General features: G+C 40.4%; 2 protein-coding genes across 10 annotated transcripts in view; both read right to left on the reverse strand.

The window, feature by feature from the left end:
* Positions 1 to 1,381: 1,381 nt before the first annotated feature.
* cdv3 (carnitine deficiency-associated gene expressed in ventricle 3) lies at positions 1,382 to 8,525 on the reverse strand. Its single transcript, XM_078938483.1, has 5 exons — positions 8,092 to 8,525; positions 7,385 to 7,461; positions 2,669 to 2,808; positions 2,429 to 2,594; positions 1,382 to 2,350 (listed from the first exon to the last, which is right to left on the reverse strand). The coding sequence occupies exons 1-5, from the start codon at positions 8,263 to 8,265 to the stop codon at positions 2,224 to 2,226; spliced, it is 684 nt and encodes a 227-aa protein (XP_078794609.1). The 5' UTR covers positions 8,266 to 8,525; the 3' UTR covers positions 1,382 to 2,223.
* A 2,605-nt stretch (positions 8,526 to 11,130) lies between these two features.
* The window catches only part of tmem108 (transmembrane protein 108), a 47,915-nt gene continuing 35,249 nt past the window's right edge, over positions 11,131 to 23,796 (reverse strand). For 6 of the 9 annotated variants that reach the window (XM_020712434.3, XM_011489054.4, XM_020712435.3 and 3 more), the window contains 3 exons: positions 18,631 to 19,716; positions 16,422 to 16,573; positions 11,131 to 13,572 (listed from right to left, as the gene is read on the reverse strand). In XM_020712434.3, coding sequence (XP_020568093.1) covers positions 13,456 to 13,572; positions 16,422 to 16,573; positions 18,631 to 19,716 — 1,355 coding nt within the window. In that variant the 3' untranslated portion in view covers positions 11,131 to 13,455. Of the gene's footprint in view, positions 13,573 to 14,052; positions 14,105 to 16,421; positions 16,574 to 18,630; positions 19,717 to 19,825; positions 19,871 to 23,796 lie in introns of those variants that run through there. The other 3 variants (XM_020712438.3, XM_020712440.3, XM_078938484.1) reach the window with 3 other exon arrangements.

Here is a 23,796-nt window from a genome sequence, read left to right on the forward strand (position 1 = left end):
AAAGAGCTCTGCGGCGGCGCTAGTAGTAGCCTAGCAGGAGCTATCGCATGACAAAGCAGCCTAGTTCTTTTGATATTTTTCTTACATTCATTGAGACGGTAATAAAGTGATCATTTTGTTTTTCATGTTCCTTTTTTGAACGAATATGGGTCACAGAGAAACGGAAGTTACCGCTGAAAGCGGCTTTTGCCGGCGTACAGAGAGCATATCCGCGTGAAAGATTTATGACGTGAATAATTATTGCGTTCGAACGGATTAATTATTGCGTTCGAACGACATAATTATTGCGTTCGCACGAGTTAATCATTTCGAGGGAACGGAATAGTATTTTGAGGGAACGCAATAGTATCTTGTGGGAACGGAAAAGTATTTCGTACGAACGAGATAATAATCTGTGGAAACAAGATATGTTTTTGTATATGTTAATGTCAGGACTCGGGCTCCGTACAGGTGTGTGGAAGGGGGCGATCATTAAAGTGCAGCCAACTTTCTTTTGCACAACATTCAGAGCGCACGTTGGTACGGACGCGCTGTGAAATGGGTTGCCAGATTTGGCTCTTATTTTTTTCGCCACTTCGGGGCCCTGGTGGTGGCGGGGGCCCTACGCGGCTGCGTATTTCGTGTATAGGGAGCCATGGGTTAAAGTTAAACTCAGTTAACTGGAATCTAGATTTTCTTTGCTGACTAAAGTTCAAATAGTCTAAATAGGTTTTTTATTATACAAAATGAAAGAAAAAAACTGATTTAATTTATCATTAGGAAATCTAAAAAAAGGAGGCAGATTTTTCTTTAACATATTCAAAGTCAGGCTAAGTTTAGACTAGAACTTGGTTAAAAATGGAAGTACATTTCTTCATTTTTATTTGAATAACATGACCTTTTTTGTAATTTATAAACTTAAATTTTGTAAATTTTCATTCGGAGACAAAATTAATTAAAAAATACAATTCAGGAGGTCTGAATTTCATTCAAATGAATAAAAGTTTAACAAATGTTTTCTCTCTCTTTTTTTTTAAATAACTCAGAAGTCACTTTTTTCAAAAGTACTTTTATTTTGAAAAACTGATCATTGAGTCTTTCAGACGGCTTGGTACGCTCCTTTATTCCTAGTAGCAGTAAATCTAGATCAACGCTGAGGGTGAAGGTGGGAATGAAGACCTGGAGCTTCAGAGCCGGACCAGAGGAACCATGGACCGTCACGACAAACCCTTCCTCAAAGACGAGGGCGAGCCGATCGACGCCGAGGTTTGCCTCATTTCCAGAAAACCGAGGACTCTTATGGTTTCACATTTTACGGATTGTCCTCTTTGCTTTGGATATTTTCAAAATAAATGCATCCCAGCTGTTGCTTTTCTTGTGAAACGCCGCCGACAGGACCGTCTCAGATTAGAAACAAGCTTTATTTATTCAATTTCTTTCATGTTTTGAAGGTAAAGAGGAGCAAGATCCACCAGTGGACACGGATGACAGTAAATCGCTGTAATCATCAGGCAATCTACAACAGAACTACAATCTGGACCAGAACCATTGGAGACGTTTCCTCTCTTTGCAAAGTGGTGAGAGATGAAGAGGCCTCCGCGACTCTTCGTCAGTAAGGTCACTTGATAAAGAGATTGTGAGGATGGCCGCCACCTCCAGAGTGTCGTCAGCATGCGTGAAAACCCAGTTTGAAACAGCCGGGTGGACGGCCGGGGTTCGCCCCCGCCCCCCAGGGAGAGAGAAAAAAAAAAATCCAAAACAAACGCCGCTGGAGAAGCATCACCGCGTCCCGGGACCGCACCTCAGAGGAAGCGTGCGCGCTTGGCCAAAAACACAAAAAGAAAACACAAAGCGTAGTTTTCACGGAGAGTCCGTCGGGTCGTCTAAAGTCTTCCGTCCTCTGAGGAAGCGTCAAAGCGCGTTGAAGTCCGGGCAGAAGCTGCGCCACACAACCGCCGCTCTGATCACCGCCCACAGGGGGCGACGACACTCGCTGCAGTGTCGGATGTTGGGGTATGTTATGAAGACCCCCCCCTTTTCCTGCCCCTTCCGCTGCAGCCCCTCAGTTCTGCTGACCGGGTGTGTGTGACGTGTGTGAAGCGTGTCGCTGCCGTGGCATTGTGTACTTTTGTTTGGTGTGGTGACCGGGGAGGGGGAGGGGGGGGTGCAGCATCTCTGTCAGGACTGCAGCCCAGACAGCCGGAGTCAGCTTCCTCCCGTGGGCTGAGCGGGAGGGCGGAGCTTCTACTTGTCCCCCAGGATGGCGTACTGGTTGTCGAGCTGCAGGTGCTGCACGGAGGCGCCCGTGGTCTCCTCCCGGCCGCGGTTCCGGTGCTTCACCACCTCGAACGTCTTCTCCATTTCTTTGTCTCTGCAACAAACAGGAAGCACATGCGTGACGCACAGCTCTTCGTCGCTCCGATGCCGGCGGCTCAAGCTTCAAACCCACTTGCGCGTCTCCACGTGCTTCGCCGAGGCCGACAGCGAGGGGAACTGCGTGTCGCTGAAGATCTCTGGGGGGCCCTGGGTGGGGCCCCGTTTGTTGGTGGTCAGCCTGGCTCCAGGAGGTCGGTACACGCCGGAAGGCTTGGCTTCAGGCGCCTCCACTTCTTCAACTAGCACAAAAAAAGGAGGTTAGCGGCGCTTTTGGGGAGGACGGCGTTCAAAAACAGATCCCTTCACTGCTCACCATCAGGAGCAGCAGCGGCGGCAGGGGGAGGAGCCCCAGACTTGTTCCAGGGGCCGGACACTTTGTCCCCACTAACCAGAATGATCTCTCCATCCTCTCCCACCTCCTCCTTCTCATACTCCTCTTCCTCTCGTTCATCACTGAAGAAAAAAATGTCAGCAACAAGATGGTTAGTGTGCGACAAAAATAACACAAAACGTGGAGGAACATCCAGAATTTACCGTCGACTCGCCTCAAAAACATTGAATTGAGATGGCATGGAAGTTTGGAAAATATAAGCGTGGAAAAATGCTGTTTGACAAAATAAAAGCATCGAGGTAACATTAGCTGCTTAACAAAACATTAAAATATCTTTTACTGTTTTCCTGCAGATGTTTTTAGCATCATTTTTTTAGTGCACAGTTTTCTCCGTCTCGATTGGCTGTTGCCTACTGTCACTCAATCTCCTCCGTGTTTTGTCTCCAGTGCAGAAAGTGTTCAGGTGGACAAGTCAACACGAATCCTTTCTACAGTTGTGACATCTGGGAGTTTCCATAAGAGAGAAAAGTGGAAAAATGTTCTGAGAAAGGTGTTTCATGAAGTTTTACAGCCTTAAAAACATTTCAACTCATTGTAAAAAAAAAAAAAAAAAAGTCCTTTGCAGATTTTAGAAATTAACTTCCATGACAAACCAATGAAATCTAAAATTCTGATTAACAACTTGTCTCCACATCAGCATCCGTTTTGTAATGAGAACTATAAATGGATTTGGAGGTTTTAAAGACCCATTCCAATGAAAATCTTCTGATAATGGAGGACATATGAAGAAAATTAAGATTAAAATTGTATTTGTGATCATGTCTTTCTGCGTTGTGAACCAGGAACAGACGACAAAAATGCAGTTTATACACTTGTTACAAACTAACGACAGTGGGCGGGGCCACAAACTTCCTCCTCCACTCCATCTGAAGCATCCACTGTCAGAAAAAAAGGTCTGTTTTCCTCGTCTGAACTGGAATCTGGATCAGAACTGTACACCTGGATAGCTAGAATATTGGTGCCATTTTTGTTGCACCGTTAATGTTAGGCTGGAGGCGTGAGGAGCTGTAAGCTAGCGTAAGCGTGTAAAACAAAAAAGGGATGATGGGAAATGGGGGCACTGAGTGTTTGTGGATGGAACGTGACGCATGTGCATGGGTAGGAAAGGCAATTGGACAGCGTCATAATTCAGTCGCGGCGCTGCGTGAACGGACCCTTTCCTTATGACGCCATAGGAGAGGGAAAAAAAGATCATTGTGAGAAGAGATGATCACTCCAACCCCATTTTCTTTTACTCTGAAAAATACAGCAGAACACGGAGAAAGTGCCTATTGGCGTCATACATTTGTGTGACCCAGGTTGCTCACCCCAGCTGTAAACACCCACCCAAGCAGCTCCTCCTGGATTGTGTAGATTTATTCTGATTAGCAGCGATACACAAGGTTTTTGTGTCATTTCATTGTTGCAGTGCGTTCTGAAAACCTGCACACGTGTCTGGCCATAAAAAGCCAAACTGCTGGTTTGGATAATTGTGTATTTTTTCCTGTAGTGACAACGGGCTGAACCGACTTTTACACAACTCCCAGTGGGGTTGAGGTCTGTACAAACGTTTTCTGAATTTCAGTTTAATTTGAGAAAGACCCTCTTCTACTCGAGTGAAGAAGACTGTTGGTTGACGGAGAGACAGACAATCATAAAGACAAACAGGCAAAACAGTTAAAGCAATAAAATATAAACTTAGTTTCAGTGTCTTCAAATTCAATGATAAACGTGCTTCCATCCACGATCAATGTCTCCTCTTCTGTCCCACCAGCACACCGACGTCCCGCTGGCTTGGTTAGTGCCGTATAGGTATGTGAATTTGCCGTTTTGTTGATTAGTAAAGCCCTTTAGATCTTAAGACGGCAGAAAAGCACCACGGAAGAGGATACCTTTTAAATGTAGCTGAGAAAACGCTGCTAATTGATTTGGATTCAACCATTTCATGTTGGTAAGAACCATGTCTTTAAATCCTCTTGAGGCCACATGTGGCTCCAGGGCCTCCTCTGTGACCCTCTGGTTAAGGAATCAGATGAAATGGTTTTAATTTCAAAAGGTAACATTTTTTTAAACTGTATGGCGCATGGAGCAAAAAAAAAAAACAAAACAGTTTAATGTCGAAACTTGATTCAACTCATTTACAAACGGTTGAGAACAGGCTCTGCCAGGCTCCTGACTACACTACCCATGATGCTCCAGCGATCAATAAACCTTCGTAGTTTAAAGTCGAACATCTTGACAGATTTTTGTGTACCGCAAAAACTCCATTTGAAGTCATTAAACACAAGAATACAGACTTGAGGTGCAACAGACTTTCTATTTTTGAACAAAATTCAAGGAGTTTCTGCGTATCTGATGGTTTAAAAAATTCGGCAAAAGTCCTTTCATTAGTTCTGATTTCACTAGATTTACAAATTTCTAGCTGAGATGCTATGGAAGCGATTGTGTAGCATAATTAAAAATAAAAATCAATCCTTCAAAATGGTTTTTCATTTCTACTTAAAAACCGCTTATTCTGCGCCATAATTAAAACGAAAATGCAAAGAGGATTACATTTTCATTTTCACAAATTGAAATAGTGTCGTATATTTCAATTCGACTTAGGATTTCCAGAGGGGAGGCGGGGCGATGACGTCTGTGTTTTCTCCGTGTGTCCGGCTGCTAACACCAGGAGCATCCAAGCTAGTAATACAGTAGTCAAAGGACATTTAGAAGATCCGTGTTGGTCAACCAGCAAACGTTTAGCATGGAAAAATCTGCTATAGCTGTTGATGGGGCTCCAGCTGTCCTCGAACAGCAAAACCAGCACTTAGCTGCAAGAGACTATCTTCTAAATGTGCTTTTTTTACCGTTATGATTATTATTAAGGGCCTGCTGGCTCATAATTTTTTTAAGCTGTGCGGTCGGTGCTTTTTTCTTGGCTGCAAGGACCCGAAAGAAGGGCTAGCATTAGGCTAATGTGTGCTAAAAACATTAGCTGGGGAGGAACAGAACTCCAGGTGGTCAATCCAGCAAAGAGAAACTTGGATGTAAATATGTGGGAATAACATCAGCCTTTATTTTGTTCTGGACACCACTGGAAACACAAATTCATATGATGGTTGAGAGTTTCTCAGGTCTTTGAGCAGCATTTCTTCTTCCTGCGCTTCAAAGCTTCCACAGACTAGCTTTCTCTCCGGGCTAGCGGGCCGGGTTTAGCTCCGCCCGAAGACAAAGCTAGTTCGAGGGAGACACATTTTTTATTATGACACAGAAGCGGTTTTTAAGTAGAAATGAAAAAGCATTTTAAAGTATTGATTTTTCATTTGAGTCATTTGATGCAGCTACATTGTGAAAATGAAAAAGCATTTCTGTTAATCCATTTTAATTGTCAAATTAGACATTTCTAAATGAATTTTGCTACACATTTACCAGAGAAAATTTTAAATATGAAATGTCAAATATCATTTTCATTATCATTTTAATTAGGTGACAAAATAAAAGAAAAATCATTTTGAAGTATTGTTTTTTCATTTTAATTGTGAGTCAAAAAAATGCTTTTTCATTTAGAAAATGAAAAAGCATTTCTGGTTCTGACTTTTATTTTTAATTATTCTACTCGAGTCCATAAGATGCAGTAACCATAAATTAAAGTGTGTATAGTTGAATTATTTCGATTTATTTATACAGAATACCTATAGGTTTTTTTTATATTGATCCTTAAAGTCTTATTTTAAGAGAGACTTTGTGGCTCCTTCTTTGTGGTCAGAGAGAAATGGATCAGAAAAGCTCTTTAGCGCCTGGTTTTCACTGAGCGGTCCGGTCCGGTCCAGTCTGGTGTTTTAAGCATTTCCATTATGAAATAAACCCATTTAAGCATAGCAATTTTGTGTCACCATTGTTTGTAGGTCCATAGAAAAATGAAACCGACAAAAGAAAACGCCGTTTCCACACATTCAACTTTTTGTTTTTTGGTCCCAACTCAAGATCCAAACGTTGTTTCCTCTTTTTGGCCGTGTTCCTCTTTGCCGCCCGCGATCTTCTGTCAAACATGGAATCATTTGTAGATACGATGTACCAAAAGTCCAGCAAAAAAAAACAAGCGCTTCGCTTTGCTTTTGCTGTAGTTGCACTGCTATGATGCAAAGCTACACAATCATTGTATACCCACATGCACCGTCACGGTCCCACTTTGAGAGGAAACACTTGTATGGTATGAAAACCTCCTAAACCGGAGGTTGCAGGTCTCCAGAATCCACCTCTGCGACTTCTCTTCCAGGGGGAATTTCTGTTTACTTTGTACTTTCTTGATTGCTTGGTGTTTAGGTCAAGTTCTACCAAAGTAGTTGTACAAACGTAATGTTATAGTTAAAAAAAACAACATCTCAAGACCAGACGCCATTCTGGACGCCACCCTGGACCGTTTCTACAGCAGAGGTGTCCAAAATTTTTACAAAGAGGACCAGCCGGCCTGCTTTATGTGTGCAATTAAATACTTAGAGAACAGAAATATCTAAATACATTTTTTTGGGCTCGCTGGTCGGATTTTGGACAAATAAAAGATATCAAATGAATTCAATATAATAAGTCTGTGGACTTTAAAAAGTGCAGAATCTGTTCAAAGTTTTAAATCTGGCACAGCTGCAGACGAGTTCAGGACGATCATTTTCAATCCCTCACCTCATCTGTAAAGCCTGGAGGCGAAGCCCAGTGTAGTCCACCTCCTTCAGCTCAAACTCTTTCCACTCCTCATCGTCCTACAAAAAACAACACAAAAATGATGACAATAACACAAAATATTGCAATAAAATGGGTAAATACCCATTTATCAGAACTCCAGTTACATTATTCGTACAATTACAACCAAATACTTTTAAAACTAGAACAAAGCAGAGATTAAATTGGAATAGATTCATCCAATCAATCAATTTATTTTAACTTTCTGTTATTTTTAAGCAGATTTGGGGGTTAATGGTCATGAAAAATCCCTGCTGTTCATATCAACAGTTTAGATTAAAAAAAAATAAATAAATCCACTTCTAGTCGATTCATGAACAATAGATCGAACAGATGGATCCCTTCAGGAGGAACAAACACGGATTTGAACTTGTAGCATCAAAAAGCGGGAGGATTTCTGCGGCCGCCCGTGTGAGCTAGGCCCCGAACTAAAGCTTCCACACCCGGGCCAAGGTCTGACCTCGCCACGCCGGCTGCCATATGCCGGGGAGCGGCCGTTCCCGTCGACAGCGGCGCGTCACCAAGCCCACCCGTGACAAGATTTACCCACGTCACAAACACACGGGCTAGCAAGAAAAGCTTCACCGTCACGAGCACGGAGTTAAACTGCGACACCGTTCTTAGCAGCGCCGAGGAGTCCGAAAAGTTACCTTTTCCACTTGAGCGTCTTGGTTCTCGTTTTTAGCAGATTTCTCCTTCTCTTTCTTAGTCTTCTTCGCCGCTGCGGACGCGGGCACAACGACCGGCTCCTTCCCTTTCTTCTTCTTTTTATCCCGCTTGGCGAAGAAATCGTCCAGGCTCTTCTCTGCTGGTACATCCGCCATTTTCACAGAGCCGCGGCTGCTGGCGAGCTAACCGAGCGATGACAAGCGACAAAATCCGCCGACGAGGAGCGAAGACAGCCGCCGGAAATACCGGGAGACAAAAAGTTACAACCAAATCTGTCCGTTTAGCTACTTTTAGAAACGATCTGATAAAAAATTACGCCCTAGTTTTCGGTCTGAAATGTTGGATAGTCTGAGAACCACGCCATGCACGGGAAATTTGACAAACCTGCACCGTCTTCCGGAAGTAGTTCTGGTTTGAACCGGATATGTTTCTGGTTGGTAAGAGGGGGGTGGTGGTTTCAGGAAAAACAAAAGATACAAATTAAAATATTAATAAATATAAAACAAGGCTCTGTGTATGAATATATTTGTACAGTTAAAGTTGCATCAACTTGACACCGTCTAAAAATAAATATACATTTTTATGACAACATAAAAATAACAAAACTACATTCACTTATATTTTGAGAATTATAATTTTTTAAACTTATTTTTAAAAATTATATTTATGTTTTTTAATATGTAGGCATTTTAAATATAGCCTTACCTAGTCTAAACCAAGTAAACTTAGATTTTTAGGGGTAAAATATATTCAGAGGTGTTTAAATATTTGCGATTTATATTTTATTTTGTCATTGAATTATATCAATCTTACAGGAATCTATACAGGAATTTCCATAATGTTTTTGTTTCAAACAACAAAGCATGCATTAGGTTTCTACTGTTCATCAGCACTAAACAAGTTTTCTTTTTCACTTTTCTTTTTACTTCCAAATGTCTATAATTTAAATAACTAACTTTTATTTTTACTTGATTAATACAGTTTTAAAATCACCTTTTAGCTACTAATCCAGCCTGAACAAATTTAAGGGAATTTTATATATTTTTTAAATATCTTGTCACAACAATTGTTTGAATTAATCAAAGACATTCTGTAGGATTATTGCCAAAAGAAACAGTCACATGACATATTTGTCTTTGGTTTTTGCTTATTTAAAGTGTAACATACAGTATATATTCTGTCATTAAAGGAACACATTGAATTCACAACTTCTTTTAACTTTTAACCACTTTAAAATTTCAATTTACAGTTAGAAACAGTTTAAAAAAAACTCTCCAAAGTTAGCAGCTTTATAATCTGTTCTGAAAACGGCTACCGTTTTGTATTTTTTCACTTTTTATAAATACATCCTGACACAAACTGAAAGAGTGTGCCATATTGCAAAAATGCATAAAGATATTAATTTTTCGAATACAACCTTTATTGTGTAATGTGAGGGAAAAAACACTTACATTTCACATTTTTGTAAAATAAATAAAAGAGTAAATACAGAGAGCACTGATGCTACTGAAAGAATGCACAAATTAAACAGAAGTTGCTGTTTATGATTCATTCATTTATACTTGAAATAAATGAATGAAAATGAGTTGAAAATGAGTCAAAATGCCAAATCAAACTCTTCTTTGATAGTTTGATCTCTTTATGTTTTTTTTTTCTCCATGATGTACATGGGTCCATGGCTGTCTTAATAAAGATATTATTTCCAATTTTTTTGTTCTATTTAATTTTTTAACAAACATACCAAGAGACTTCTGGTCAAACCTAAGGTGTTCTGTGAATGTTGGATCTGTTCATTTGGACTTAGCTGGAACTGGAAGAGATCTCAGAGCAAAACCTTCTCCAGTAGGTCAACATTTTGAAAGATTATAGACATGACACATCTTCAAAAAGCATTGAAAAGCCTCGTTCAATAAAAAAAGTGTCACTGCCTGTAGAATCAGACACAGAACATGAACAGTCAGGCTCTTCAGTAACAAGAAATGTTCTGTAACTTCATGAAACAGGATGGAAATGTGGTCATTCCTGTTTTTTTAAGTCCATCTCAGCTAGGAAAACTGAAGAACTTCTGCAGAATAACGTGGATTTTCCAAAGGGTTCATTCAGCTGAGGAGTGGAATCTGTAGATCAAATGTTCCCGCAGAGGGTCCACAGGAAGGCTCTTCAGGATCAGAGAGGATCTTTCGGTCATTCAGCTCATGTAAAGTCACACAAATTCACTTTAGAGAAAAGTAGAAATGTTGTTTCCAAGAGCGTCGATCATTTTAGGTCAAGAAAGTGAAACTCAACAACAGTTTTTCCAACTTCTTCCAAAGTCAATATAGTCTCAGATGAATAATTCTGGTGCAAAAATCAAACAAAACACATTTTTAAACAATTTTTAAACCGTTGTAAAAACTACAAGATAAAATGTTGCAATACCTTGGTATAAGAAAGCTAAAATATTATGCTTCTTATGATTCAGTATTGTCAAAGTATTTAATAAAAAAATGTAAAACTGTAGTTTATAGAGATTGTCTTCAGAGGAAGGTTAACTCTGGTCAAATGTTGCCACAGTTAATTTCTTTCTTTATTTTTACATTTTTTTAATTTATTTCTATTTTCATTTGTTTCTTGTTTTTTTTTTTAGCGTGGCTGTAGTTAATTGCTGCTGACCAAAATGAACAAACAGACAAAAAGTGAACCTTAAAAAGCCAGAAGAAAATGGTTCTTGCGTTCTCCAGGGTTTAACATAAACTCATTAAAATAAAAAAAAACGCATTCACGAATTAAACCCCAAACTACAGTTTGCTCAAAACAAACAATCTTTCCTGTGTTGATGTGTTGAATCCTAAAATCTGCTGATGAAGCCTTCAGGTGTGGGTGGAGCGGGTCTGCTTCACCCACGATCAGCTGGAGTCAGAAACAATGAGGCGGAGCTCACAGCTGCACACAAAACCAATGCTGCAGTCTGCAAAACAGCATGAATAGGTTTGTTACGCCGTAAATCCCATCTGTTTAAGAGAAAGAATCAGGCCAACGGAAGAATTTCATGTTTTTATTGCTCAGCAGTAAAAAGTACAGAGTACTACAGTACAAAAAATACACTGTGTTGAACACTGCTCTGTCGTGTCACTGAATGTTTTGAGCGTGCAAAACAACAAGCCCAGTGCAGCAAATACAGCGTTTATAGGCGTCGTTTCGTCATCACCATTGTGATTATGACAATGCTGAAAACCAAAATCCTTAGCGACAGCAGAGACAGGCAGCTTTTGAAGAAAACAGCAGCAATGCAAAGACAGAAGGAGCACAAACTGCTCAAGCTCTCTGCTGGGGTCAAATCAAAACATCTCCTTGTCACAGTCGTTCAACGCTGGAGGAAACACGGACAAACACGGGGAGACATTTACAGCAGGAGAGGTTGGCGTCCTCGTCATCCACATAACCAGCAGCAGCTCCACAACAACAGGCAAATTCAGACTTCCAACCGTCCAGTCTGTCCACAGACCCACCACAGTCGCATGGAAGCATCCGCTGATGCATAAAGGGCCAACGTCTGACATGAAGACATCTACGAGGTCCTGGTGTCTCGTGAGGGGAAATCCATTTTAGTACACAACTCTTAAATGATCCGATCAAATTGATCCAAGAAATCCTGGCGTCTATTTATCAAACTTCCTGAACATCATCGTTGAGTCTTAAAGATTTTTTGTTTTTGTTTTATCTGCACAAACGTGACATCTTTCTTTGAACCAGTAAAGACATTTAGAAGTAATTTTCTGTAATTTTACAGAATGCAGTTTTATCATCTTATATTTGATTGAAAGCACATTTTGTAACATTTATTTGAGCATTTTTAAGTATTCAGGAAATTAAATTTGTCATCTTTTACTTTTGATTTATTAAAAAAAAACGTTATTAAGCCACCCAAACGTAAAAATTGACACCAATATGTTCAATAAACAGAACAGATTTTTGATAAATCTGCATTTTAGTTTTATTTCTATTTAACAGTCTTCACTCTTAAACATTTCCAAGAGGTTTGATAAACACAAGCCAGGGTTTCCTGCACATATTTACAGGTGTCCCCTCCATAAATAGGTGCTTTATTCAAGTTTAACAGGCTTTAAGTAGTTTGGGATTGATTTAAAATTATAAATGAAAATAAAATGACAAAGCCCAGATTGAGTTTTATAGCTCATTCTTATAGTAGCCATGAAGGGCAAATCCCATCAACAAATCACAATAAAGATCACAACGACAATTAAAAAAGCTCAAAAATAGCTTAATACTAAAATAACAAAACACAATTTTAGAAAAAATGAAACAAAATAACAATGAAATGTTTTGGAAAACAAAAGTAATTTCCAGAAATCCATCTGAAATGTTAGAAAAATGAAACAAAATGAGAAACAGGAAAAGGTAGGTATTGTGTGACATCACCGATGGACGTATTTGGCATGACAATATCGTCCAACATAAGATATTTCTCTGAAGTTCTACGCCAATCTTTTTTTCATTTCTTTCAGTGGATTTTGCCGTTTGTAGCCAAAATCAAAACACCTGTGTTGTTTTCTTGGACATACTTTCTGCAGGGCGGCAGAAGTTCATCAGAAATTCAACCCTAAGTTTTACAAGTGGATGCATCAGAATAGAGCAGAGCAGGGTGTTTGGTCTGCTTCACAACAATTTGAATGAAAAAAAGCGATTTTTAGTTTAATTTTCTTATAAATGTCCACCATAATTTGAAAAATGTCACAAGAAAATGTGAAAACATCAAAATTTCTTTAAGCTGGAGGATTTCTTTTAACCAACTCTTTTCCACAATTAGCGCAAAACATCTTTCGCTCTTCCTCAAAATTCAAACGCCATCATCCAATCAGTGACATCCCATAATACATCCATCATTTCCGGGGTTTCTTATTTTTTAACATTTCATTTTGATTTCTGGAAATGGTTTTGGCTTTTTTAATCATCATTGTAAGCTTTAACATGTTTCAGACTGTTGATGTGATTTGTCCTTCGGGGCCACCGTAGATTCTTCTCTCTAAAGTGGACTTCATGTAGGTGCAGTGACTCACTGTCAATCCACTGTAATGCAGCAAAACCACATAAACAACTCTTGTGTTATAGAAAGACCATAGAAACCTTTATCACAACGAAGCCTTTTTGTAGAAAATGTACATCATAAAAATATGCAGGTGCATCCTTATAGTAAATAGTGTTTGTGTCTTTTTTTCAGTGACTTTTCCTCAGGTTGCTCTTCGTGTTTCTAATATACAGTATAAAGTCTCTGAGTATTTACCCCATAAGTATATCTATATCTATATTTATATATATATGTATAAATGACAGGGATCAGCATGTCCTTATATGGCAGAGGCTTTCTCTCTGTTGAGAAACAGGGTCTCCTGGCAGAAAGGGTTCACCAGGACCACGCTGCTGCCGCTGTAGTCTCCATTGGGGGGCAGACAGGTGTCGTGCTCCTGCAAACCAGCACAAACATGCAGGAAAAGATGAGCAGAGTTGCTGCACAGCCCCTCAGGGCTCAGCAGAAGGAGATACGCTGCAGTCTACTGGTTCTAGGCATTTATCGCGGGACAGAGCGGGAAAGGGTTTCTTATTTTTTTATTTCAAGGAGAGGTTAAGCGCAAGATAGAGGAAACCAAAAAAATGGTGAAAAGGGAGGAAAAAAAAGGATGACTCAGCAGCAGAGGGGCTTCAGCCAGGGAGGGGGGAAACGGTGAGTCAGCGGTAATGAAGGAGGGAGGCGTGAAAAACAAAAACGATTTGTTTTTACAGCGGGAAAGAGCCCGTTTGGCCAGCTCCAATCAAATCAGAGCCCTCGTTTGGGTTTATGATCAGCTCCGAGAGCGGCCTGTCAATTACTTAATGCATCAAGGCTACGGGATGAGGCTCTACAGACTGCTAAATCAAAGGTGGAGGGTGGGGAGAGGGGGCAACACCTGGATGTCACCAAGGGCATCCCACGCATGATCCGACCCCAGCCTCTCTGTCCTGACAGGCGGCGATGGAAAGCGAACAAAGGCAGAGATGTAAAAGAAAGGACAGACAACATGAAACGGTCCGGCTCATGCAGATGAAGCATAAATGACAGACGCAGGGTGGAGGTTATGGAATGCTACTCTGACAATGCTGTTCTGTGTCTCCACCGCCAACAGATGGCGCCATAATGCATCAAAACACTAGAAACTGGCTGAGTCAGGTAACTTAGTAGAACTGAAGCTTTTTAATGTTGTTCTCCTGTTTCTCTTTCTTTATTATAGTACATTTTTGTCGCTTAACTCCTCAATTTTTCATCTATTCTAACCGTTCAACTATTCAAATATTCAGATCTTTCATCTTTTTCCAGCTATGACTTTTGGTCCTTCAAATCCTTGAATTTTCAAGATATTCCTGGATTTTTTGCCTCCATTGAAATACACGTGGAATCCTTGGTGCAGAAGCTCGCTGGTTCGATACCCGGCGCTAGCAATTTTCACAAAATTATCATATTTGTTGTTGCGCTGTTTTCACTTTATTTATTGTCAACTTTGATAATTTCTTTATTTCATTTTTTTGCCAGTTATTATGACCCTTTAAGTTTCATTTTCATTCAGCAGTATAGCATCAACCCTGCATTTTCTTCTGGAAATGCAGCTCCTTCTAGTAATACATTTAAATTGTTTTAATCAGACTGACTTTTTATAAAGAACTCATTATAAATTATCAAAAGAAGGCTTATGAAATTTGTTATAAACAAACACAATTTTACAGTCAAACAATTGTAACTTCTACAGATAATTTAAAGAAAATATTGGACTATAGCACTTGTCACAGAAAGAATCACAAAGTGCTCAACAAAAAGACATTGTAAAACCAAAAGAGGCAGTAAAATCCAATAGTAACACGGCCTGCGACAAGTCAAAACAAAAATAAAAAATACACAATAAAGCAAGGAGTAAAAATCAATTAAAAGCTTTTCTCAATATAACGACTTGACCTGGGATTTAAACACTCGACGTAGTCAATCTGACACAGAAGGGCGACGAGCGACAGCTTAAGGGGAGCGATCTCTAGTCTTAAAGCAGGTTTTTTTGAAGGCTTGGTTTGAAGACCTCAAAGGATCGGGCCAAACAGAATGGGGTTAAAAAGTCAGTGACATACGTCAGGACCATAAAAGGCTAAAACATTTTTTTAATCAATTATTAATTTAACAACCAATGTAAGTGAGTCCGTTTACTGGTTAAAAGCCTTGCTGCAGAGTTTTGGACAAACTAAAGACGATTTAAGGGAGCGTTTGCTAAAACCGCTTAAAAAAAAGAATTGCAGTCATCTAAATGTGAAGAAATTAAAGCATGAATGTTTGTTTACCTCGGCAGATCGAGATAAAATACTTTAAATTTTTCCCAAAATCCTCAGATGATAAAAACAGGTTTTTCTTATCTGTTTGAGTGACATATAAGCAAGAAATTCATTTATTAAAGAAATATTTTTTTAAAAAGGCCCAAACATGAATTTTTAAACAGGTAAGTCCTAAAAACTTCAACTTATGAAAAGCCTAATAATTAGATTTATTTTGTAAAATCTGTCTGACTAAACGTGTTAGTAATGTTGCCCAAAAACTACAGCTTCATCCATTTATTACTAAATAGTTTTACGTTTTTGGAGGTTAACGGAAAAGAAAAATTCTTTATATATATCTTTTGTTGGCCTTTTTAATTTTAACAACTGTTTTTGCTGGTGAAATCAAAAATGTTGTTTCTGTACTCTAAAGAAATTTACAATTTTAACAGTCACGGGTCAGGTAGGAAATAATCCCACTAAATAACCAGATTAAAATAGATTTTGTCTAACCTTTACTTCTAATAGCGACTAAGAATGCATTTTCCACATTATTGCTCCATAACTGTGTTGGTGAGCTTCAGGACTTGAACGTGGAGTAAACGCTACACACAGTGTTCGAAACGGACAGAATTTTCAGGAAGTTATCCAGAAACATTGACATTCATCCCTGATCTTCAGCAGGTGATTAAAACTGTTTTTGATCATCTCAGAAATGTGGCTAGGCTCCGCCCACTTCTCTCCCTTGCTGATGCGCTCTTTCATCTTCAGTAGAATCGATTATTCTACTTCTTCTTTTTTTCAGCTTTTTTTTTGTAATATAGGATCTAATCTATTAACCATTCCGACAGTAAAAACTAAAACTTACGAAGATGCATCTCTAGTTTCTAAATGCATTTCCTTGCTTTGTTTATTCAGGTGTACAGCACTTTGTGTTGCCAGGTATGAAAGTGCTTCGTAAATCCAGATTGAGTGGATTTGTTGGAGGTACCTCGCTCTCCAGAGTGTGTATCTCCCTGGGCAGCTCCACGGCGTGGCGGCTGAAGTAGTCCATGGTGATGGCGTTGTTCCAGTAACTCAGGTTGTTCTCCTGACTGGCAGACTTCTTCTTCCTCCGCATGCAGCAGACCGTCAGCAGCACGGCTGGAGTCAGGGCAGAAAGGCAGAAAGACATTTTACGCCAGCGTGTTTAGGTTAGCGTGACTGATTAGGAACAATTTCACCCTAAATATACGATATTTGCGAGATGCATGATGCTGGAAAAGCTTTTAGCTGCTAATTAAAAAATCCCAGATATGTGTTTTGACTCTAAGTCATTTGAAGGGTTGGGCTTCATGCAGTTGGAGTAAATGTAGACAATTACAAATTTCACTAAATAACAAATTTGAAGGATTTATTACAAAAATATGCGCTGTTTTGTCATGATAAAAACTCAGTTTTCAACATAATTTCATTAAGCCCTTGATGCCTATGATGGACAGATTTGGTAATCTTACTTTAAAAACAGTTAGTAGTTACATTGCCTAAAAAGTGAATGAGTTAGTAACTCAGTTACGGCATCTTAAAAGTAATTAGTTACTTAAAAAAAGGCAATAAATTATACACTTTTCCTCAGCTGCCTGCTTACATAATAATAATAATTTAAGTGTAATAATTTAATTAATTTATTTGAAAGCTTCCACAAAGTGGTCCCTAGTCTTCCTGGGGTCCAGAGGCATAAAGTACGTACATAGATTTGACAAATTTCACAAAAAACCTAAAATGATTTCACAAAATTCACAAACTAATTCATCATATTTACCCTAAAAGCTTCACATTTTAAAATAAGTTAAAAAGAAATTCATTTTTGTACCTTCATACCAAAAACCCATCCCAGCGTATCAACAACAAATACATTTCATAACAACAAATTATACAAATCGTTGGTTATTGTAAGTGGTTCATATATCTTAGTTTTAAAATCTTTTCTAAATGATATCCGTCACTAATAAGCCTCGTCCTCCCAGAAAGTTTATTCCATGCAACAGATGATCTAAATAGCACTGTTCTTCTCATCCAACTTGATCTTAAAAGAGGAAAAATCAAGTCACCAGAGCTGAGCTGGCGAGTTCGATATTGATGACAATAACCACTGTATAATAATTTATTTAGCAAAAATTGTGGGGATTTTTTTACAAATGGTGTTATGCATTAAGCATAGAAGGCTGAGTTGTAATTTTTTTCACCGTCAACCAACCTAAAGTGGTGAGCATCTCATTCACACTGGTCCTATAAGAGCAACCAAGAGCCACTCTGGCAGCTCCATTTTGGGCAGGTTGTAATTATAATAATTAATTTATAATATTATATTATCATTATTATAATAATAAAAGTGAAACTTCTAGTATTCTGGTATAGTTCTACCAATGAAATTGTGTTGTTTAATTAAACCACTTTGGCTCCAAAATGACCTTACCTTTTCTTAAGCAATTCCGAGTAAACTATATCCATATATATGATGATTTATATATCTTTGGCACACTGAAGAACACATTTTTTAATGAAATGTGAGTTGTGTGCACTGTTTATTTTTCTACCCAGAAGTAAAATGACTCAATCTGTGAGGCTCCGCCTTTGTTTCCTTGTGGGCGCTGCCCATTTCGTGACGTCGGCCTGGGCAGTGTGTCTGCGTTTCGCCCACGAAAACAAACAACATCTGAACTTTTGCAAAGATGGATGTTCAGATTGTGCATAGAAAAGGAAAAGCGTTTTTGCCGATCACTGCTAGCTCCGCTGAGAAAGTGGGTGTGTCTGCTAGCCTGGGGGTGGTTCTGGCGGCGCATACTCTTCTTGGAAGGGGCGGGCCCTCACTTTGTGACATCACAATGAGAGGACCCACACGTTTTTATGGATTGGGGGGGCTGGATATTGAAAATTATAATACACTCAAAAAACAGATTTTTCATGATATAAACTCAACGTCATAGCTAATTAGTCGTAATTTTTACTTTTGTGTTTTTGATCTACTTTAATCTTTTTCTTTCTGTAAATTTATACTGATGTGTAACATGTAAAAAAAAAAAGACAGGTTTCTGTCACACACCCTCACATCAATTTCTTTCCTATGTTTTGATTAATCCCCTATAAGAAGAATAAACTGTGGTTGTGGTTGTAGACTCAACCTGGCAGCATGTGCATGATCCTATGACTGTTTTACTTACAACAGGAGGACACTGGGACGCTGATGGCCAACACCATCCACACGATATCCATCCTGCTCAGGCAGATTTCCGACGACGGGGATCTGACGGTGGGGTCCGAGCTGTTGCCGGGCGCCCAGGGCTCATCAGTTGCGGCTGGCTCCTGCCTGTTGAGGAAGTTCCTGCTAAACGTGGAAAGAGGCTCAGAATTGTTGGCCTGATCTGGCGCGTACTGGACGTAGCTGCTGTTGGAGAGCAGCCCCGCATGAGCGGTGGCATTTCCCAGCCGGGGGGCTGCCGGCGGGCTGTCTGTGCCGTTCCCGGCCGCCAGCGGCCCCTCCTCCGTGGTTGATGCGGCGTGGCTGACGGCGAGGACAGTCGAGCTCTGTGAGTTGCCGCTGGGGACAGGTGTGGACAGGTTGGCGGAGGTCAGATTCTCATTGAGGGTCGCAGACCCCGGGGCTGGACTTATCCCCGTCTCAGCGGTGGGGGGCTCATTGACAGCGGGGGCCTCCCGCAGAGTGATGGTGTGGTGTGCGAGCAGCTCCGTGGATTCTACAGGATGCTCCCTGAGTTTCAGGTCTTTTGCAGCATTGGGGGCAGAGGGGAGGACTGTGAGGGAGGAAGGGTACAAGAGGGGTTCAGGGCTCAGTTTGTGTCTGTCAGATCCCAGCACAAGTGCTCCGGAGCTTGGAGCTCTTTCAGCAGGAGAATCTGCTTTCATACTTGGAAAAGCTGTGCTGGGGAATTCAGGGCTGCTGTTGGCCTGGCTTGTGCCGACAGTAACTGGGTGGTGAACCCTGACTAGTCTGCGATTAGAGCCTTGGTAGGCGGTCTCAAGGTCTGGCACCTGGGGTGGACTTCCACGGCTGCCGGAGCTCACCGTGACAGCTTTTGTGTCATGATTGTGAGGTTCAGCTGCAGCAGCAGGATGGGAGATGTCTGACGGCCGCCCGACTTTGGACGACCATTCCCCGCTGCTGGAGGCATCCTGGTGCCAAGAAGGCTTGCCGTGGTCGACTGCCATGGAGTCCAGAGACGTCGGGATAAAGGACAGCTCCTGTGGTGACACCAGTCCTACTGGCAGTGATAGGATTGCTAGGACACCTGCAGAAAAGAAAAATCGGAAAATGTATCATTTTTTTCTTTTAAATGTCATATTTCCATTTTTTAAGCTAAAATCTAAAAAAGTGCATCTCAGCAGACAAAAACTGACCTCTACGGTGCTAAAAAGAGACGCAAAGCCTTGTCTTCCATCATGCTGCTCAGCCTAAAATTAACTGAACTGCTGTGTCACCCGCCTACTTTAATCAGATTAGTTTATTAACTGCATTATTCACTGGCTTCATTATGTGAGCCAGTGCATGCATGAAGTGGTGGCAGGAAATAAGAGGAGCTCTGTATTTTTAAAGTAAAAACCCAACCAAGATGGTGCATCTGTTTGTGCTGTGGATATCCCTGCTAACTGGAAAACCTTTGTATTTATTTAGCGTGTCGTGGCCAATTAACTTATTAATGTTTATACGTTTTAGAAGGAAAAACTCAACCTTTTTTTTTTTTTTTTTTTTTTTTTTTTTTTTAGACAAAAGTTAGAATGTTTTCCAGCTAGTCACAATAAGTTAGGGATATAGTTATTTATGAGTGCTTTTCCAGTTTGGTCTGAAACTTAATGAAAGTCCCCATTGATATTACTTATAATGAGAAGACTGACAAAAAAAATACTGTTTTTATTTGGTTTGATACTTATTACCTTAAAATTAAGACAGGAAAAATAGCCCCAAATAAATATTGACCATGTCAATACCGAGTATTTCCACCATTTGCTGCAATCCTAGACATGCTCTATGGCGTTCGGGTCAGAGGTCATCGCTGGTCATACTATATGGGCGCTCTCACTTCCTGAAGTCCAGCTGTGCCAATCCTGGCACCATGTGGTGGAGCATTATCATCCATGGGGAATGTTGATGGTTCTATGATGTCTCTGTGGTAAGATGGTGATGCCTGCTCAGACTGTTGCACCTCCTCCAAAGCCAACCCTGGGGACCATGCCGACCTCGACATATTGCTCACTTCACCTTCTCTAGCAAATGTGTACGACCATCATTTCTGTGCAAAATGACCCGACCCTTGTTAGTGTACAGGATGGTTGACCATTGCTGCATTGTCCAGGTCACATGGTCTTGTGTCAACTGCAAATGTTCACAGCCTTGGTGTCAGTGGAGTCACCGGCAACGATCGTCTGTCATTCCAGTCAAAGCGGTGGAGTAGACTGCTTTGTTTGGAAGCCCCGGTACCCCTCACATCTGGTTGACGGGCCTGCAGATGTGATCCGTTTGCTAAACCACGTCTGAGTGCAGGGGTCCTTAGGTTCTCGTCATGGTTGCAGTTCGTCACAAACTCAGCCAGTAGTTTTGGGTCCTGAGGCAAGTCTGCTGATGATACTTTGAGACAACCAACCCCAAGGTGAGGTCGGTGACGTCGTATGTTCATGGCTGTTTGAATGATGAACTTGGACTGACTTACTGGCTAAATCAGCTTTTTGTCCAACAGAATGTTGACGTTGATGCCACATTGAAAAGGGTTTTCTTTTAGAATTTTTTGGTTTTGGCCCCCATAAGTCTGACACACTGAACACAGTCAAAACAATACAACCCCCTCCCCATCCCTAAAATCTGTGTAGTGAAACAAATACTGTAAATGACATGCACTGAGTCTTTCACAATATCCTGAACTTATTGTGAGTAGTGTAAAAGGTCATTTAAGGATGAACTTTAAGCTCCATGCCAGTCTCATCGTCAAAGGACCCGCTTAACATGCGGCAACCGTGCCACAGATTTGCGTCCCCAAGATCAATGCCATAAAGAGACAGTGTAATGACAATCCATTATCCGGCTCCTGTGGAGAATATTGCTTCTGCTGTGTAACTCAAACATCAAGCCACAGGAGGGAGATGTATGGACGGGCTTATTCATTTTCATTTATATGCTCCCCCTACTCCATCCTTATTGACGCTGTCATGTAACAAATTAGTAAGGTACCCCCCCACTGCAGCAATTCTTTTGTATTTCTCTGACAACATCCTAAGGACACATACTAAGCATGTATAGATAAGACTTTTTAAAATCCTAATGAACTCAAAACATTTCTTTTCTATTAAACATAATATTAAAATCACCTCCACACTCATGGAGGTTTGGAAGTGTCCAGGAGAGATGGCCGTGGAGTTTTTGACTGGATCATTCAACACGATCTTAGGTGGTGAGAAGATGCCTGAGGAATGGAGGAGGAGTGTGATGGGGCCCATTTGTTTTGGAATAAGGGAGAGTTGTGGCAACTACAAAGGAATAAAGTTGAGGAGCCATAAAATGAAGTGATGGTAAAGGGTAGTTGAAGCTAGACTAAGAACAGAAGCAAACATTTGTGAGCAGCAGTAGGGTTTCATGCCAAGACAGAGCACTACTGATTTGGTTCGAGTATGTTGATAGAGAAGTACGGAAAGGTCCGAGAGAGCTAAACAGTGTCTTTGAAGATCTGGAGAAAGGAACTGGTATTGTATGACGTATGTTAGAGCAGTGCAGGACATGTATGAGGGCTGTAAGACAGTGGTGAGGCGTGTTGTAGGGGTGACAGAAGAGTTCAAGGTGGAGGTGGCATTACACCAGGGATCAGCTCTGAGCCCCTTCCTGTTTGCAATGATGATGGACGGGCTGACAAATGAGGTTAGACAGGAATCTCCACAGACTATGATGTTTGCAGATGATATTGTGATTTGTCGTGAGCGCAGGAAACAGGTGGAGGAGAAGCTAGAGAGGTAGAGGTTTGCCCTGAGACGGAGAGGAATGAACGAGTGTGAAAGAGAGGGACCCTAGTGGACGAGTGAGGTTACAGAACAATCCTTTACTTCTAGATCTATTCACTTCATTGGTCGCATGTGAAACATCAAAACCTAGAACTAAATGAAATGCTTAAATAGTTATAATGTATAATGACTAAAGTACTTTATATACTCATATGAAAAAATGTATACATTTTTATGCATTTTATCAGATTTTAAATACTCGTCACTGTTATCAGATTCAAACAAAACAGATCTTAGAAAAAAGAATTGTTAGGGAAGAAAGACGAATTTAATTTCAATTGATTTTGAGACAAAATAGATGTTTAACAGAATTACATTAGCTGTTTACTTTCTATTCATTTGAATAAAGCAATTTACTGAGAAAACGTGGAGGGTTCCAGAAACGCGTTATCACTAGGTTCGTAATGATATGATGCAGTTAATTCATTCACTGCTCTACAAATAAAAATAAAAAAATAACAGAGAGAAATAAACGACTCAACAGGTGTTTACGGACTTTACCAGTAACCATGGCAACCACGTTGGCATTTCCACAAAGAGCAAAGCGGAATGGGAAATAAGAGTGAGCGGATGAATCCGTTTTTTGAAACAAAAGCAGCAAAAAATCCAACAGAAATAGACTTGAAGAACGTCTCAGCTGAAAAAAAAAACAAACCAAAAAACAATCGCCCTTCATAGTCGTTAATCAGGATCTTTTTTACTCAGAGGCGCACAGCTGCAGGACAGAGGGTCCGATGCGTGTCCTCCATTAACCAAATGTGTCAAACCTGTAATCTGTTGAGCCCACGCCGGCCCCTTATGTGAGGAGGCAGCAAACACAGTCATTGTTGATTTATGACTGTTCTTGTCTGTTATTATCCTTTAGACCGAGGCACAGAGGCATTCGACTCAACCTTTTCAAGTAAAGGCGTTGAATCCAAAAGGAAGAGCAGACTGTTGGGACAAGACGGTTTCTGCAGAACAGAAACGTCTGAGCTTTGCAGCCGCAAAGGGAAAAGCTGTAATCACTGTCACGAATGTTAAAAGGTGCTTGTGTTATTCTATCATTAGCCAATGTTGGTCGTTACAACCTGAAGAGTGGAACGTCGGGGCTGCAAATGCATCATCCAGACGGGGTTGGAGCTAAACGCTTTGGCACACGTGTCCCGGCTTTCAAGTGATGGAAGATCTGCATAAATCATCCACTTTCCCTCTGATCTGCTGCCAACGCGGAGAGCGATATTCACTTGGAACTTCTCAGTTTACTTAAATAATTTCTTATTAAAGATCATATCTGAGATATTAAAGGGGAGATGCTCATTTTCTAAAGAGATATTTGAAGGCCCTTT

This window comes from Oryzias latipes, chromosome 20 (genome assembly GCF_053564925.1).
Source record: "Oryzias latipes strain Hd-rR chromosome 20, Olatipes_Hd-rR_3.1".
Classification (NCBI taxonomy): domain Eukaryota; kingdom Metazoa; phylum Chordata; class Actinopteri; order Beloniformes; family Adrianichthyidae; genus Oryzias; species Oryzias latipes.

Bases quoted from the DNA above. Each gene is read 5' to 3' on its own strand.
- cdv3 (XM_078938483.1), bottom strand. From the start codon at position 8,265: ATGGCGGATGTACCAGCAGAGAAGAGCCTGGACGATTTCTTCGCCAAG. The intron at 7,462-8,091 runs GTAACTTTTCGG...TGTTTTTTGTAG, and splicing joins AAGACGCTCAAGTGGAAAAG to GACGATGAGGAGTGGAAAGA. The intron at 2,809-7,384 runs GTGAGGGATTGA...TTTTTTCTTCAG, and splicing joins CTCCAGGCTTTACAGATGAG to TGATGAACGAGAGGAAGAGG.